This window comes from Salvelinus alpinus, chromosome 12 (assembly GCF_045679555.1).
Source record: "Salvelinus alpinus chromosome 12, SLU_Salpinus.1, whole genome shotgun sequence".
NCBI classification, from domain to species: Eukaryota; Metazoa; Chordata; class Actinopteri; order Salmoniformes; family Salmonidae; genus Salvelinus; species Salvelinus alpinus.
The window spans coordinates 41,527,968-41,547,166 of record NC_092097.1 but is presented as its reverse complement, the minus strand read 5'-3'; the positions used below and the strand labels follow the sequence as shown (position 1 = coordinate 41,547,166).

Below are 19,199 nucleotides of genomic sequence, written 5' to 3'. Positions count from 1 at the left end.
ATAACATAGTTTTTTGTTCAAACTCACCTGTTTTGTATTTTAGGGACTCTAGGGAGTAGACTGGATACTGGTTTTATGGACACACAATTGATTGTTTTTCCTGTACAGTGCTACATTTTAACCATATAGTATCAAGGCATCCAATTTTAAGCTGTTTGACCACAGTAAAAGGCCAGCAATATTCTGTATTTTTTCAGAGCCCCATGAAATGACACTATATTTAGATTCTACAAACCCTACTGAATAATCCCCAACCCACTTTTACAAAAATAATCGTTTTTTCTCTATAAGCCAATATGAGCTGAATGCATATACAGTGATTTGACTTGGGGGCATTTATTTGAACATGTTTTAAAACCCAAATTGAATGGACATTGAATACTTAAATATTAACAAATGTTAATATTGACTATGTTCCATACATCATGAATAAATACAGGTTACTATTTTTTACTATTACATGGGGACCTTTATTTTGAAATTTGTTGAAAATCCCTGACGCGGAAGTACTTTTTATTTATTTCGCTGACCAGACGCTGATAATGCTTGCTACCATTAGACACCTTGTTAGCAGCAAAACACATCTCTTCATAGTAAAACAAAGTGCACTTAGATTTCCATCAAAATGTCGAAAATGCAGCTTTTGCGGGGTTTTCTAAACGAGCGCTTAACAGCAGCGGCTGTTGAGATATTAGGGGCTGTGGAAAATACCATAGCAGAGTACAAGGAAGAAATATCCCGTTCGAAGGAGGAGATCGAACGTCTACAAAGGCTGCTGGATTTGGCTTTCAAACCCGACATAAAGTTACATATTGCAGGTTAGTAATGAGTAGCTATGACCCCGCTATAACAATCTAATTGCAGGCCATAGCTCTGTCTCGCAACTAGCTACAGTAGCCATTTAAATAATCATTTATAGTAACTTTTGACTTTTATTGTTACACATATCATTCTGTAACATTCAAAGGAAAAGTCTAAATTGTTAATGATCATTTTAAATGGCTAGTTGCGGGACGAAGCTAGTCAGGCCACCGCTCAGTTTCTAGCTGGACCTTAACATGGTCCACCTTGAGTTATTTGCCAACCCGTGCCTGTTTGGCAACTTTTCCAACGTCAGGGCATATCTGTAATCGGTAGAAGGTTCTGATTAGGAAGTCCTCGTTTGTATCACAGATCAGTGCTGTTGATAAAACAAGTTTACTGGAGAACTGAGACGAAGTAGAGACTCTGGACAGGGTGGATTAGGTTTAATTAAAAGCAATTTATTCAGAGGTAAAGATATCTGAAATAGCGTGCACGGACCCTTTTCATCAAGCTCAAATGGAACTATCCGAAAGAAGCCCAGATAACAGAGTGCATATACATTTTATACAGTACAGAAAGTAGGTTGAGTCTGGAAGTTCTGGTCCTCTGGTTGGTTCTGATGAGTTGGGCGAGGTCTCCTTCAGGCCAGTATCACTGTCCCATTGGCTCTGAGTAGAGTTCTTTGTCTTCAGAAATGTTCAGCTAAAACAGGAGATTAGGTGTGTGCGTAGATGTTCCTATTTTGACATTTCTGTGTGTCTCTGTAAAATGTTCATACTGAAGAGGAGTTTTTGTGTGTGCGTAAATGTTCCTGTCTTATCTGTGTTTATGAAAGGTTTACGTCAGCCCTCTGTCCTTGGGTATGTGTGTGTCTCAGTTTCTCGTGATATGCAGTACCAGGCACCCCTTTTCTTATCAGTCTTTATGAAAAGGCCTGTGTCAGCCATCTGTCTCTGGGTGTGTGTGGGTCTCCGTATCTGCTATGAGTTTGTGAGAAACCCTGTTTGGAAAGAAGTTAGTTATAACAATGTATTAGCAAATATGCTTGTGTTATAATAAATGATATTTATTACAGTGCCAAATAAATAATTAGGCCTAAATACAATTGTAGATGCTAACAACTCCCCATCGAAATGAAAACCAAACATAGATTTAATGTGTTCTTGCTTTGTGTGCACACCTGTGTTTCATAGTCAGCCTCGCAACTACAGATTGATACAACAGAATGTGATTTAACCAAATCTTTTTTAAGAGGTAGGTACAGTTTGGTGTAGCCAAATATTGGACCCAACGTTGCTCCTTGGTCCAAGGACCTTACATGTTCTGTTTAAAAGGCGAATTGGCTCTGGAAGGCAAATACTAAACGTGAATCGATTCTCAATCACGGTACGGTTCTAGAAACATAAATCCCTCTACTTTCATATCACATCAAAATTATTTAAAATGCAAAATATACTGTACACTATTTTACCCGTTAACAGTTTGGCCGACAGTGTTTTTCAGTAACAACACGTTTGTGGTGTCTGTCTTCCGTTTACACACTGATGTTCACAGATGCATATGGTTAATTAGCACAGATAGTCCACTGTCTAACGTCCGTTTTCCGCAAACAAGCACTGTAATATGGCCGTGTGGGAACCCTAACCCTATAAGTGTGTATCAATTTAACAGTGTATTTTTTTATTATTTCTTGCGGATATGAAAGATAATGTCCTTATGCTTTCAAAGCCATGCCGCAAGCGGCTCTTAATAAAACTTCTTCCATTAAATTACACATAAAAGTAATTGGAACTGAGAGACATGATCAAGGGCTATGTTTGGTGTAGCACAGAGAATTTTTGACCAGCCTTAATTTAGTAATACCATCTTCGTTATCGATTCGGCCAAACGTATCTTCTAAAATGTCAGTGTCCAGATGCAGGTGTTGCGTTTGAATTTAGAAAATGATCCATCTGTACGCCGCCACCTTGTCTATTTCAAATCTTCTCTCATTGATTGAGACAGGTGGGTCCACCCCGAAGTACCGCATGTCACGGTGACACTCACCTGCATTTCTTCTTCTCTGGTATTATGGTGGTCCGCAAACAAACGCCTACTGTGAACGAGGGGGAAAAAATCCATTGTGGGAAAGGTGGAGAAACCCAATATCATATACAGTACTAAAATTAATCCAAAAACCCATGCCACTCCTTCAGTCATAATCCAAGCAAGTGACATCCCTATACAGGCGCAGGGCCTTGTGAGGATGGAACGTTAGTTGACAGTGTTCTTTGTAATGCCTCTGCTGTAAAATCTCTGAGTCCCAAAAAACATTCAGCCACACTCACAACCTAACGCTGCACTTGACACATTTATGCAATTTCTTATTCCGGTTACTAATAAGCATAAACCCATTAAGAAAATGACTGTAAAAACTGTTAAATCCCCTTGGATTGAGGAGGAATTGTATGATTGAGACGCAAAAGGAATGGCAAATAAGTCTGGCATCCCAATCAATTGGCAAGCGTACTGCAAATTTAAGAAAAATTAACTATACTATGAAACAAATAAGTGATATAAAGAATCACTTATTTGTTTTGGAGGACCTTTAAATTACATTTTTGGGAAAAAGGCAAACTGCTTTGTCATTCATTGAATCAGATGGCTCATTTATCAAAACCCACTGATATTGCCAACTACTTTAATGACTTTTTCAATGGCAAGATTAGCAAATTTAGGCATGTCATGCCAGCAACAAATGCTGACACGACACATCCAAGTATATCTAACCAAATTATGAAAGACAAGCATTGTACTTTTGAATTCTGTAAAGTGAGTGTGGAAGAGGTGAACTAATTATTGTTGTCTATCAACAATGACAAGCCACCAGTGTCTGACAATCTGTATGGAAAATTACAGAGGATAATAGCGGACGATATTGCCACTCCTATTTGCCATATCTTCAGTTTAAGCCTACTAGAAAGTGTGTGCCCTCAGGCCAGGAATAGTATAGCCCCCTTTACTGGCTCAAATAGCCGACCAATCAGCCTGTTACCAACCCTTAGTAATAAAATTAATTTCAGTAAATAAATTGACAACAGACTTTCAGCACACTTATAGGGAAGGACATTCAACAAGCACAGCACTTACACAAATGACTGACGATTGGCTAAGATAAATTGATGATAAAAAGATTGTGGGGGCTGTTTTTTTAGACTTCAGTGCGACTTTTGACATTTATTGATCATAGTCTGCTGCTGGAAAAACGTATGTGTTCTGGCTTTACACCCCCTGCTATATTGTGTTATGGCTTTACACCCCCTGCTATATTGTGTTATGGCTTTACACCCCCTGCTATATTGTGTTATGGCTTTACACCCCCTGCTATATTGTGTTATGGCTTTACACCCCCTGCTATATTGTGGATAAAGAGTTAGCTGTCTAACAGAACAGAGTGTGTTCTTTAATGGAAGCCTCCAACATAATCCAGGTAGAATCAGGAATTACCCAGGGTAACTGTTTAGGCCCCTTTTTTCAATCTTTGCTAACGTTATGCCATTGGCATTGAGTAAAGCCAGTGTGTCTATGTATGCGGATGACTCAACACTATACACGTCAGCTACTACAGCTACTGAAATAACTGCAACACTGTCATGTTCAAAACATATTGATACAGCAGTAGCTAAAATGGGGAGAAGTCTGTCCATAATGAAGCGTTACTCTGCCTTAACAACACTATCAACAAGGCAAGTCCTACAGTTCCTAGTTTTGTTGCACCGAGACTACTGTTCAGTCTGGTCAGGTGCCGCAAAGAGGGATTTAGGAAAATTACAATTGGCTCAGAACTGGGCAGCACGGCACGCCCTTAAAAGTACACGGTGAGCTAACATTAATGATATACATACATATACATACAATCTCTCATGGCTTGAAGTGGAAGAGAGATTTACTTTATCACTACTTGTTTTTGTAAGAAGTGTTGACATGCTGATTGTACCGAGCTGTCTGTTTAAACTACTAGCATACAGCTCTGTCACCCATGCATACCCCACAAGACATGTCACCAGAGGTCTCTTCACAGTCCCCAAGTCCAGAACAGACTATGGGAGGTGCACAGTACTACATAGAGCCATGACTACATGGAACTCTATTCCACATTAGGTAACTGATGCAAGCAGTAGAATCAGAAAAAAAATGTAACTGGTAAAAATACACCTTATGGAACAGCGGGGATTGTGAAGACACACAAAGGTACAGACACACGCATGCATTGTAATATTGTTGTATGGTGGTATTATACATTTTGTATGGTAGATATGTAGGGGTTTTATCTTTTGTTTAATATGTGATGTAAGTGTTCTAATGTGTTTGAAACCCAGGAAGGGTTTATATACAAATTCAACGATACCTATTTTCTCAGATTTCCTCATTGTTTGCGCTGTCAAGTTTATAACCAGTGCAAGAAACGATACGAAGTCCACCTTTTTAACATGCATCATGTCAGGATCCTGTTGGCGAGTAACATTTACGGTTGTCTCTAATCCAACTACCATGGTTTCTTCAACGTTACTCACTTCTACTCTTCTCAACGCCTCCAGATAGGAGACATGCTGGATAGCCCTTACTCTTGTCACCTCTGTCTCCTTCACTCTAACAGGGCACTTCATGAATTGGGTGTTTGCTCACTACCAGAATTGCAGCATTTTGTCTCAACTGGCATACAATACTCCTGTCTACATACACTTGACACATGTCCAAATAGTTGTATCACACTTCATGGGTTTGGGCATGAAGTCTCTTACAGGGTATCTCACATAACTGAAATATACACTACCGTTCAAAAGTTTGGGGTCACTTAGAAATGTCCTTCTTGAAAGAAAATTTAAAAAATTGTCCATTTAAAATAACATCAAATTGATCAGAAATACAGTGTAGACATTGTTAATGTTGTAAATTACATTTGTAGCTGGAAACAGCTGATTTTTAATGGAATATCTACATAGGTGTACAAAGGCCCATTATCAGCAACTATCACTCCTGTGTTCCAATGGCACGTTGTGTTAGCTAATCCAAGTTTATCATTTTAAAAGGCGAATTGATCATTAGAAAACCCTTTTGCAATTATGTTAGCACAGCTGAAAACTGTCGTTTTGATTTAAAGAAGCAATACAACTGGCCTTCTTTAGACTAGCTGAGTATCTGGAGCATCAGCATTTGTGGGTTCGATTACAGGCTCAAAATGGCCAGAAACAAATAACTTTTTTTCTGAAACTCGTCAGTCTATTCTTGTTCTGAGAAATTAAGGCTTTTCCATGCGAGAAATTGCCAAGAAACTGAAGATCTCGTACAACGCTGTGTACTACTCCCTTCACAGAACAGCACAAACTGTCTCTAACCAGAATATAAAGAGGAGTGGGAAGCCCTGGTGCACAACTGAGCAAGAGGACAAGTACATTAGTGTCTAGTTTGAGAAATGGACGCCTCACAAGTTCTCAACTGGCAGCTTCATTAAATAGTACCCGCAAAACACCAGTCTCAATGTCAAAAGTGAAGCGGCGACTCCGGAATGCTGGCTTTCTAGGCAGAGTTCCTCTGTCGTGTGTGTGTGTGTGTGTGTGTGTGTGTGTGTGTGTGTGTGTGTGTGTGTGTGTGTGTGTGTGTGTGTGTGTGTGTGTGTGTGTGTGTGTGTGTGTGTGTGTGTGTGTGTGTGTGTGTGTGTGTGTGTGTGTGTGTGTGTGTGTGTGTGTGTGTGTGTTGTGGTGTGGTGTGGTGTGTGTGTGTTCTTTTGTCCATCTTAATCTTTTCTTTTTATTGGCCAGTCTGAGATATGGCTTTTTCTTTGCAACTCTGCCGAGAAGGCCAGCATCCCGGACTCTTCATTGTTGACTTTGAGGCTGGTGTTTTGCGGGTACTATTTAATGAAGCTGCCAGTTGAGGACTTGTGAGGCGTCTGTTTCTCAAACTAGACACTAATGTACTTGTTCTCTTGCTCAGTTTTTTGCAATGATGCCATTTATCTACTTCCCCAGCATCAGATTAACTTTTGGATATCATTTTTATGTCTCTGTGTCCAGTATGAAGGAAGTTGGAGGTAGTTTTGCCAGCCAATGCTAACTAACGTTAGCGCAATGCCTGGAAGTCTGTTTCAAGTTTTAATGTAACATGCACAAGTATAGTGAAATACCTTTTTTTGCTGCCGCAGACTGGAAGTAGAATGGAGCGCACGAAAACATCCACATCCATGTTTGGTTTTAATTTGGGGGGGGGGGGGGTGGTAGCATCTAACAATTGGATTTAATTATTTCCTGGGCATCACACGGTGACACAAACAACACATTCTTTATCAGAACGGTCCACAGACCACGGATATACCCCTCGAAGTGGGAAAGGCTTTGCCAAACAGGCACAGGTCGGTAAATAAATCACACAGTGCATTGTGAGCTAGTGTTATAATGCTAGACTGAGATACAATCTTTGTCTAGAGAAGCTGGGCTAGCCAGGCCACTGCCACTAAACACCTGATTCATTCAATTGTTTAGCTGTAATGTTAGAACTATTTACAACTGATGAAATTGAACATTCCAATTGTAGCTTACTGTTGTTAATCTAATAGTTGGGCTCAAGGCCACGTAGAACTGGAAACTACATCTAATTGATACCCTATTCTTCTCTTCAGACTCCCAGCAGCTCACTCTCCCTGTCCCTGAAGACATTCCTCCTGAGCAGCAGGACTGGAGCCCCTGTCAGGGCCAGGAGGACCCAGAGCCCACTCAGATTAAAGAGGAACAGGAGGAGTTTGGCACCAGTCAGGAGGAAGAGCAGCTTGAAGGGCTGGAGTCTGATATCAAAGAGTTCATATTCACTCTACCCTGTGTAAAAAGTGAGTATGATCAGGACCCTCAGCCCGTATATCTTCCCCAAACCCAGACTATGGAGAACAGAGAGAGGGTCTCTCTTCCTACCAAAACAACTGAACAAGACATCAAAACAGAACCTAATGGAGAGGGCTGCAGTGCATCAGAACCAACAAGTGAATCTCAACCCCTCTCTGCAGTACACCCAGACTGCTCTGCAGCTCAGATTGGGAACAGTGAAAGTGACAATGGGGTGGACTGTGGAGGACTAATGTCAGGGTTACAGCCACTCAAATCAAAGACAACATGGACAAAGAAAGTACAAAGCTCTATTAAGACCAGGGAAGCCAGTGAACTGAAAGTTCCATTGAGGGCGGCTCACTCAGGGGAGAGACCACACAGGTGTCCTGTCTGCAGGAAATGCTTTCTGAAATGTAGCATTTTAAAAGCACATCAGAGAATTCACACTGGGGAGAAACCATATTTCTGTAATGTATGTGGCAAAAGTTTCAGTCAGAAGGGAACACTGACGGAACATATGAGAATTCACACTGGGGAGAAACCATATCAGTGCAAAGATTGTGGCAAATGCTTCAGCCGAATGAGAAACTTGGCAGGACATATGAGGATACACACTGGAGAGAAACCATATAAGTGCAGTGATTGTGGAAAGTGCTTTAGTCAGAAGATATGCCTGAAAGATCATATTATGACTCACACAGGGGAGAGATCATATATTTCCCCGCTTTTGCCATCAAACCCCTGCAACATATCCAGATCGCCGCAGCACGCCTGGTGTTCAACCTTCCCAAGCTCTCCCATGTCACCCCGCTCCTCCGCACACTCTACAGGCTTCCAGTCGAAGCTCACATCTTTGAGACCCTGGTGCTTACCTACGGAGCAGGAAGAGGACCTGCCCCTCCCTAACTTCAGGCTATGGTCAAACTCTACACCCCAACCCAAGCACTCTGTTCTGCCACTTCTGGTCTCTTGGCCCTCCCACCCCTACAGGAGGGCAGCTCCCGCTCAGCCCAGTCAAAGCTCTTCTCTGACCTGGCACCCTAATGGTGGAACAAGCTTCCCCCTAAGTTCAGTACAGCGGAGTCCCTGCCCGAAAACGTCTGAAACCCTACTTAAATAACCCTCCCTAAGAGTATAGGTTTAATCACCATTCGCAATGTCAAGCGTCGGCTGGAGTGGTGTAAAGCTCGCTGCCATTGGGCCCTGGAGCAGTGGAAACGCGTTCTCTGGAATGATGAATCACACTTCACCATCTGGCAGTCCAACGGACGAATCTGGGTTTGGCAGATGCCAGGAGAACGCTACCTGCCCCAATACCTAATGCAAACTATAAAGTTTGGTGAAGGAGGAATAATAGTCTGGGGCTGTTTTTCATGGTTCAGGCAAGGCCTCAACTGTACAGCATACAATGACATTCTAGACGATTCTGTGCGTCCAACTTTGTGGCAACAGTTTGGGGAAGGCCCTTTCCTTTTTCAGCATGACAATGCCCCGTGCACAAAGCAAGGTCAATATAGAAATGGTTTGTCGAGATTGTTGTGGAAGAATATGAATGTCCTGCACAGAGCCCTGACCTCAACTCCATCAAACAATTTTGGAATGAATTGGAACGCCGACTGAGAGCCAGGCCTAATCGCCCAACATCAGTGCCCGACCTCACTAATGCTCCTGTGGCTGAACGGAAGCAAGTCCCCTCAGTAATGTTCCAACGTCTAGTGGAAAGCCTTCCCAGAATAGTGGAGGCTGTTATAGCAGCAAAGGACAGACCAACTCCATATTAATGCCCATGATTCTGGAATGAGATGTTTGACGAGCAGGTGTCCAAATACTTTTGGTCATGTAGTTTATGTACCGTATTTCATGAATTTTGATCAAACGGGGCGCCAACATCTGGCCAATCAGTGTAATTTTGTAAATGTCGGAGCTCTATGGCAAGACACATCATTCACCCAAGTTTAATCAAAGCATGTGACGAACATATTAACGGACGGAGACCGATCCACAGTCCCCTCCCCGATTTCGAGGGTTACAATAAGTAGTTGAAGGATCTTTGCCTACCATCATAGGCTACCTCCTCTGTCAATAAAACCTTCTATCCATGTTGTGAAAATATTGAGAAATTGAGGGTTTCCCTTGATGTTAAATTCCTTTTAGATTTTTTAAAATTTACATCTCAAATGTTATTCTTGCTGTTATTTACATATCAAATGATACTTTTGATGTAATAAAAATGTACTTCCATGTGTCTAAAAGGGGCTGAAGTCTTTCAGAATAATTACTGTAGTTTATTCATACAAAATAGACGGAACAACACATCCAGGACAAAACAAAGGACACTGATAGCCTATTTTTATTTAACCTTTATTTAACTAGGCAAGTCAGTTAAGAACAAATTCTTATTTACAATGATGGCCTACCAGGGAACAGTGGGTTAACTGCCTTGTTCAGGGGCAGAACGACAGATTTTTACCTTGTCAGCTCAGGGATTCGATCTAACAACCTTTCGGTTACTGGCCCAACGCTCTAACCACTAGGCTACCTGCCTATAAGACGATTTATGCGGTCCAGAGTTTCCGTACGGAGGGTGTGACGCAATTGCGGATGCCAAATTAAGCTCTGTACCGCATCGTCCGTATTTTGTAACGATGCAGAGGGCTCCGTATAGCTCTGCATTGATATGATTGGTTGAAGGTAGGTGGGGGCGGTACGTCCTGTGGAAACAAACTCACTTCCTTGACAGCTTCCTTCACAACAGCTCTCTGCGAAGTGCAAGAAGTATGAATGCCCTGACTTCTGCAGAGGCCGCATCGCAGTAAATGCTGTACGGCCAATGCAAACTCCGGAATGACCATAATTTGGCTTTAAGTGTTCAATTATATGATATGTCCAAGAAGATGTACACTCAGTGTACAAAACATTAAGAACACCTTCCTAATATTGCGCTCAGAACAGCCAAAATTTGTCAGGGCATGGATTCTACAAGGTGTTGAAAGTGTTCCACGGGGATGCTGGATGTTGACTCCAATGCTTGGCGGCTGGATGTCCTTTGGGTGGTGGACCCTATTTCTATCCCTCTCACTCTCTCCCTCTTCTCTTTCCCTATACATTCTCCCTATAGCTCTCATATCTCTCCCTCTATCTTTATTTCTCTCTCCCTCTCCTCTCTCCCTATGTCTCCCCTATCTCTCCCTCTGCTCTCTCCCTATGTCTCCCCTATCTCTCCCTATATCTCTCCCTCTCCTCGCTCCCTATGTCTCCCCTATCTCTCCCTCTCCTCGCTCCCTATGTCTCCCCTATCTCTCCCTCTCCTCGCTCCCTATATTGCTCCATATCTCTCCCTCTCCTCTCTCCATACATCTCTCCCTTTATCTCTCCCTCTCCTCTCTTTGTATCTCTCCATACATCTCTCCCTTTATCTCTCCCTCTCCTCTCTTTGTATCTCTCCATACATCTCTCCCTTTATATCTCTCCCTCTCCTCTTTGTATCTCTCCATACATCTCTCCCTTTATATCTCTCCCTCTCCTCTTTGTATCTCTCTATCTCCTCTCTTCATGTATCTCTCCTTTACATCTCTCCCTTTGTCTCCTCTCTCTCTCCCTATATATATCTCCCTCTCCCCCATCTCTCCCTTTCCTCCCTATATCGCTCCTCTCCCTCTCCATGTGCCCCTCTCTACTATTGTCCTCCCCATCTCTCATTTTCTGTCACTTAGGATAATGCTTTATTAATGTGCATTACTCATTATCATAATTCACAGTTCAGCACACACATTGCTTCCACTGAAAGTGGATGGATGACTCTGTATGTGTCTGTCTGGATATGTGTTTGTTAGTGTTTGGCGGGGGAGGAGCGAGTGTGGATTTATGTGCAGGGATGCGTGTCTGTGTTAGGGGCGGCAGGGGGTAGAAATGAGCAGGGGTGGGTATGTGAGTGTGTATGTCATGTGCATGGAGGAGATCTCATACGGGATGTTTCCAGTCAAAGGAATTCTAGAGCCACATTGCAGAGAGATTAAATACAGTCCATCTCTGCCACCTCATTTGTGCACACACGCTGCCATGAAACAATTTCCTTTTCAGAGACCCATCGCTCAGAATCATAGTCATGATATCCATCTTATACTTTCTGGCATGCCATAAAACAGTATGTTAAATTAAGATATACAGTGCATTCGGAAAGTATTCAGACCCCTTGACTTGTTCCACATTGTGTTACGTTAGACTTATTTTAAAATGTATTACATTTTTTTCCTTCCTCGTAGATCTACACACAATACCCCATAATGACAAAGCAAAAACAGGTTTTTAGAAATTGTAGCAAATTTATAAAAAATAAAACAAGGAAATATTACATTTACATAAATATTCAGACCCTTTACTCAGTACTTTGTTGAAGAACCTTTGGCAGTGATTACAGCCTTGAATCTTCTTGGGTATGATGCTACAAGCTTGGCACCTGTATTTGGGGAGTTTCTCCCATTCTTCTCTGCAGATCCTCTCAAGCTTTGTCAGGTTGGATGGGGAGCGTCACTGCACAACTATTTTCAGGTTTCTCCAGAGATGTTCGACAGGGTTCAAGTCCGGGCTCTGGCTGAGCCGCTCAAGGACATTGAGAGACTTGTCCCGACGCCACTCCTGCGTTGTCTTAGCTGTGTGCTTAGGGTCGTTGTCCTGTTGAAGGTGAACCTTTGCTCCAGTCTGAGGCCCTGAGCGCTCTGGAGCAGGTTTTCATCAAGGATCTCTCTGTACTTTGCGCCGTTCATATTTCCTTCGATCCTGTATAGAGCTGCCACCACCATGCTTCATTGTAGGGATGGTGCCAGGTTTCCTCCAGACGGGACGCTTGGCATTCAGGCGAAAGAGTTCAGTCTTGGTTTCATCAGATCAGAGAATCTTATTTTCCATGGTCTGAGAGTCCTTTAGGTGCCTTTTGGCAAACTCCAAGCGGGCTATCGTGCCTTTTACTGAGGAGTGGCTTCTGTCTGGCCACTATACCATAAAGGCCTGATTAGTGGAGTGCTGCAGAGATGGTTGTCCTTCTGGAAGGTTCTCCCATCTCGACAGGAACTCTGGAGCTCTGTCAGAGTGACCATTGGGTTCCTGGCCATCCCCCTGACCAAGGCCCATCTCCTCCGATTGCTGTTTGGCCGGGCGGCCAGCTCTAGGAAGAGTGTTGGTGGTTCCAAACTTCTTCCCTTTAAGAATGATGGAGGCCACTGTGTTCTTGGGGACCTTCAATGCTGCAGACATTTTTTGGTACCCTTCCTCAGATCTGTGCCTCGATACTCCTGTCTCAGAGCTCTACGGGCAATTCCTTCGACCTCATGGCTTGGCATTTGTTCTGACATGCACCGTCAACTGTGAGACCTTATAAAGACAGGTGTGTCCCTTTCCAAATCATGTCCAATTGAATTTACCACAGGTGGACTCCAAGTTATAGAAACATCTCCAGGGTGATCAATGGAAACAGGATGCACCTGAGCTCAATTTCAAGTCTCATTGCAAAAGGTCTGAATACTTATGTAAAAAAGTTTTATTTTAGTTTTATAAATTTGCAAACATTTCTAAAAACCTGTTTTTTGCTTTGTCATTTGGAATATTGTGTCATTTGGAGTATTGTGTAGAGATTGATAAGAAAAAACGATCAATTTCAGAATAAGTCTGTAACGTAACAAAATGTGGAAAAAGGGAAGGAGTCTGAATACGTTCCGAATGCGTTGTATACAAAAGTTTGTGGACACCCCTTCAAATTTGTGGATTCGACTATTTCAGCCAGACCCGTTGCTGACAGGTGTATAAAATCGAGCACACAGCCATGTAATCTCCATAGACAAACATTGGCGGTAGAATGGCTTTGCTGAAAGACTCAGTGACTTTCAATGTGGCACCGTCATAGGATGCCACCTTTCCAACAAGTCAATTTGTCAAATTTCTGCCCTGCTAGAGCTGCCCCAGTCAACTGTATGGGCTGTTATTGTGAAGTGGAAACATTTAGGAGCAACAACGGCTCAGCCGTGAAGAGTTAGGCCTCACAAGCTCACAGAACGGGATCACCGAGTGCTGATGAGCGTAAAAATCGTCTCTCCTCGGTTGCAACACTCACTACCGAGTAACAAACTGCCTCTGGAATCAACATCCGCACAAGAACTGTTCGTTAGGAAGATCCATGAAATGGGTTTCCATGGCCAAGCAGCTGCGCACACAAGCCTAAGATTGCCAAGCATTGGCTGGAGTGGTGTAAAGCCTGCCGCCTTTGGACTCTGGAGCAGTGGAAACGCGTTCTCTCGAGTCACGTTTAACCATCTGGCTGTCCAACGGACGAATCTGGGTTTGGTGGATGCCAGGAGAACACTACCTGCCCCAGTGCAAACTATAAAGTTTGGTAGAGGAGGAATAATGGTCTGGGGCTGTTTTTCATGGTTCGGGCTAGGCGCCTTAGTTCCAGTGAAGGGAAATCTTAACGCTACAGCATACAATTATATTCTAGACGATTCTGTGTCTCCAACTTTGTGGAAACAGTTTGGGGAAGGTCCTTTCTTATTTCAGCATGACAATGCCCCCTGACAGGTTGACTGGTCTGCATAGAGCCATAACCTCAACCCCATCGAACACATTTGGAATGAATTGGAACGCCGACTGCGAGCGAGGCCTAATCGCCCAACATCAGTGCCTGACCTCACTAATGCTCTTGTGGCTGAATGGAAGCAAGTCCCCGCTGCAATGTTCCAACATCTAGTGGAAAGCCTTCCCAGAAGAGTGGAGGCTGTTATATCATCAAAGGGGGGACCAACTCAATATTAATGCCCATGATTTTGGAATGAGATGTTTGTGCAGGTGTCCACATAGATTTGTTCATGTAGTGTATTTTTGTTTGTGTTTATGGTAAGTGAATACGAAAGTGATATGTCTGGGATTTTCCACTGTCCCTCATGTCGGAGCAGTATAGGACCTGATGTATACCAGTCTGACAAGTTTCTGTAGTATAGGACCTGTATACCAGTCTGACAAGTTGCTGTAGTATAGGACCTGTATACCAGTCTGACAGGTCGGAGCAGTATAGGACCTGTATACCAGTCTGACAGGCAGTGTAAAACTGTCAGAGCCTGTCTGGCTTCACTTGAATGATACACTAAGGGGCCAGGAGCTAGTGGCCTACTACACCCTACTACTCCTTCATGGTAGGTACCTCTCACCATGCAAGGCCCCTGGGTTGGGAATGGGATGGTGGTTAATAACCATGGGCATCTTCTTTCTGTCTCAATCAATCTCTCAAAAGTTAAAATGTTGATCTTTTTTGTGTATTGTATCAATTTTCAGGACCCAGGACAAGACTTTAAAAAAAATCTGTTTCTTCCACTACTGTAAGTTTGCATGCTTGCTAAAACTAAAATAAGAAAATGCAAGATCTTTTTAATCTTTTGACCAACATGCTTCTCTTTTGAAGATAACTTTTAAAATTTATTCTCAATTTGTTTTGGACTGTGTTGTGGTATGGCAGTCTACGGACCATATTACTGTGAGTAAATGTCATTGACTATTCAAGAAACCTGAGTAATTGTTACTTTGTTTTTTCTTCACTCAATATGGGCGGTTTTGTGTCTACAATCAGTGTTCTTGTCTTTCCAGTCATTATGACGCCAGCATTTCTCTGTGGTTTCGACGCTTGCATTTTCCTTTGTGGGCAAGCTCTCTGGTAAGGTCACCTGTACTGTCCGTCTTGTGTGTATGTTTATACTGTAATTTGAGGTGTTTATAGTCTTATGTATAGTAAAAAGCATGAGCTTCTTGTGTATAGTCTTGTGTGTGTAATGGCTTACTAGTTAATGACAATGAGAAATAACACAATACATTCCATCTCTGCCGGCTCACATTAAAAGATGGCCCTCCCTATCATAGCAGAGGTACTGCATGTCGTATATATACTCTCACACGAACCTCAAGTCCATCCCAAATACAGAACAACAGGATGTCCAAAACTCTTCTTCACATCCATAGTGAACTTCAACAAAACTACCTTTTTGATGAATGCAACGATAACTCATTCTGCCTCTACCTTCCTAGTATCTTTAACAACCCACAGCATATTACTGTCTTCTCTGAGGTCTACTGGGGGTTGTCTGTTGCTCTGTTTGTGGCTGTTTTAAACCTTCCCTCATATTATGGTACAATTGATTATTCATTGAAGTAATTGTGATGAATACAGTGTAATATGATTGTAATACAAATATAATCATGTTGAACTCACTATTGATTATAATTAAATGTGAATTATTATTTCCCCTGTCTGACAGTCTTATGGATGTGGAATCATGGTGTTTGCAGTTTGAGGAGCCAAGCAGAAATACAGTTCTCTATGGTAGGTAACTGACAACAGACCTACTGTATATAACACAGCTGTCTAGTGCACAATGAAAGCTTCCATATCTCATGTGAATTGACAGAGACACTTGTGATACAGGATGTTATTCTGTACAAGAAAGTGCTTACACTATACACTGTGTACTACAGTGTTACACTGTATATGCTGTAACACGGTGTGGCAGCTGTGGTATCATTGACAAAAGACCCTGCTAAATGGACCTATAACAAACTAAACTTGTATTTTTTACATTTACATCTTATCCAGAGCGAATAAGTTTAGTAGGGAGAACAACCAGTCATCCTATCTAAGTCATCTATTCTAAATAATACTGTCAAATGTGGTGGCAGGTAGTCTAGCGGTTAAGACCGAAAGGTTGCTATTTCGAACCCCTTAGCCCAGTGTTTCCCAACCCTGGTCCTCCAGTACCCCTAACTGTACACGTTAGTATTGTAATCCTGGACAAGCACACCTGATTCAACTTGTCAACTAATCATCAAGCCCTCAATGAGCTGAATAAGGTGTGTTTGTCAAAGGGGAACACTTCCCTAGCAGACTAGGTGACAAATCTGTCGATGTGTCCCTGAGCAAGGCACTTAACCCTAATTGCTCCTGTAAATTGCTCTGGATAAGAGTCTGTTAAATTACTAAAATGTAAGTATGGATGCACTGTTGGTTTTGTCCAGGGAAATAATAGCAAGGTGGTGACCCAGTGACCCATGCCGTTGTCAACTGTAAAACACTATGTCATGACGTTGGCCTTTTGGGGGAGGTTTATGACCCCCATAAATATCCACCCCCTTTTTCCTCTATCTACTCTACCGATGTGACTATTGAAAATCCCTTTGTTAACATAGAGAGTCTGGTAACATCAAAAAGTGGGAAACGGAACCATATTTCGGGTAATTCAACCAGTTGAAAATATGCGTTGGTAGTTAATGAATATAATGTCAGATCAGTTGGCGTCTGAGACATTATTACGGATGATAGGACAACATAAACTGTATCTTGGAAAGTCTACACATTCTAGTTATCAGATTCACATGGAATTGTTGTGCAATTTAAATGTTTAAATATGAAACTATTTGTGAAAAGATTAAATGTAATTTTAGCTTCTAAAAGAGAGAATTGGTTGTCATAGAGTAAACTCTGCTCACCCAGAGGCCCCGCCCAAGTGAACAGACATTGGTTGTAAACTATGAAACACGCCCTTCTTTCACCAAACCCATTGACGGAAATTCGACTTTCTGTTCCAAGGAGGTGAGGACTTGCGGTCCCTGCATTAAAAGTACAAGATAAACTTACGTGAGCGTGAGCTCTGGTTGAACGACAAGAACCTAACGAAATTAGCATTGAATTTCAACGTGAAGATGACGATCAACACGCCGAAAGGATGAATTTCAACTATACCAGCCAGAATATAGCATGAGCTTAAAGTATGGCAACTTGGTATGAACTTTGAACTCTTATTCACTAAAGAAGTGATACCTCCTAGCCGATTGAGTTAGCCGCAGCAACTGTAAACGTGGGCTAGGAGAGGACGGACAGAGTATCCATTCTACCATGCTCCAGTTCACCACTAGACATTCTTCAGAGTAGAAGAGATCCATGCTGGACAACCTGGCCTTCTATCTACGACCAATCTACCGAAGCGCAGCTCAGAGTAAATATTTATTGCATTTTCATTTTCCAAATGGACAGTTATTTAGAATGCATAAGATACTGTATTTACGATAGCATAGCTGCCTACGACCCGATAGAGACACAAAATATTTTTGTTCCTCAGTCTTCCCGCTCTTTCATTCAAAACCCAAACCCCTTTCTTTGTGTAACCAGCCGTCATATCTGTTCCGTCCGCTAGGAACGTTTTCCTTTATGACATAATTTGTAATCAATGTATGATCCATTCTGTGTAGATGTAATTCTGTGTGATTATTTAGGTATTTAGTAAATAAATAATTAAACCAAATTTTGTATTACTTGTTAGCCAGGGTTCGTGAAGATAGCCAAGAATTTACAACTTTCAGATGAGACTGAGTAAAGTGACGATTAATAATTGACTACTACTGATGTAAAAGACTACCAGGTCTTTAAGAGTTTATTCGGAAGATAACAGCTCTATAAACATTATTTCGTGGTGCCCCGACTTTCTAGTTAATTACATTTACATGATTAGTTTAAATCAGGTAATATTAATTACAGAGAAATTATTTTATAGAATAGCAGGTCATATCACTTAATCCGGCATAGCCAAAGACACGACAACTAAGTTGTATGTAGCATTTACTGTGCTACCTACAAGGTCACATTGCCGAGCTGCCATTGGATGAGCTGATCTCAGGACCTGATATATTCAAACTGATACTGTCTGCTGATAGGATCTCAGCATAACCATGGTGACCGATGGACCAACTCTGCTCTGTCATCTGTCAATCTTTCACAATCATATCTGGATACTCTCTGTAGTTGCTGGTTTTGATCAAATGGAAAATTGTACAGAATTGAAAAGAAAGATAAACCTTCTGCAATTATAATCCAATTCAAACTGAATGACACACTACAAAATACATTTTAAAATGTACTAATATTTCTTACACAGATTTGAAATATTTTCTATCATGAAAATATCTCCCCTGAAGTTTATAATATGAAGTTTATTTCCAAAATGCTATATGTACCAATTCTTCACATTTGTGTTTTTTCTCATCAGAAATGGTTGCTTATGGGTACCTTCATGTGTGTGTAAAATATTACTTCTCTCAGATTTTTATTAACAGATTTTAGATGTATGAATTTTATTTAAAAAATTATGCTAAACGCTATATATCTATTGTTTAGCTGGAATGGAACGTTTGTATCCTGTATATTTGACTGTGATATGTGGTTGTCTCACCAAGCTATCTTAAGAGGAATGCACTTACAGTACTGTAAGTCGCTCTGGATACGAGCATCTGCTAAATGACTAAGATGTCAAATGTAAATGTTTTACATACAGATTTCATACTACTAATATGGATTTTTAACATAAAAAAAAAACATGGTTATTTGTCTCTCTGAAATGAAACCAAGTGATAGATTTTAAACAAATACTGTACATATCTGTCATTCAACAGCCCCATGCTATGATTAGATAGTGAAAAAACACACCAAAGCTAATTTACCAACATTTCTGAAAATGTATA

General features: G+C 41.6%; 1 protein-coding gene across 3 annotated transcripts; it reads left to right on the top strand.

Moving 5' to 3' along the window:
- Positions 1-490: 490 nt before the first annotated feature.
- Positions 491-17,986, top strand: LOC139536147 (zinc finger and SCAN domain-containing protein 31-like). Of its 3 annotated transcripts, XR_011667263.1 has the most exons (6): positions 491-818; positions 7,460-7,663; positions 14,976-15,019; positions 15,157-15,174; positions 15,285-15,351; positions 15,950-17,986. XR_011667263.1 is itself a non-coding variant. In XM_071336381.1 (5 exons), the coding sequence occupies exons 1-3, from the start codon at positions 626-628 to the stop codon at positions 14,993-14,995; spliced, it is 417 nt and encodes a 138-aa protein (XP_071192482.1). In that variant the 5' UTR covers positions 491-625; the 3' UTR covers positions 14,996-15,019; positions 15,157-15,174; positions 15,285-17,986. The 3 variants fall into 3 exon arrangements, 2 of the variants coding, with proteins under 2 accessions (XP_071192482.1, XP_071192480.1); XM_071336381.1 differs by having other exon boundaries at positions 15,285-17,986; XM_071336379.1 differs by lacking the exons at positions 14,976-15,019; positions 15,157-15,174; positions 15,285-15,351; positions 15,950-17,986 and having other exon boundaries at positions 7,460-9,913.
- Positions 17,987-19,199: the final 1,213 nt, after the last annotated feature.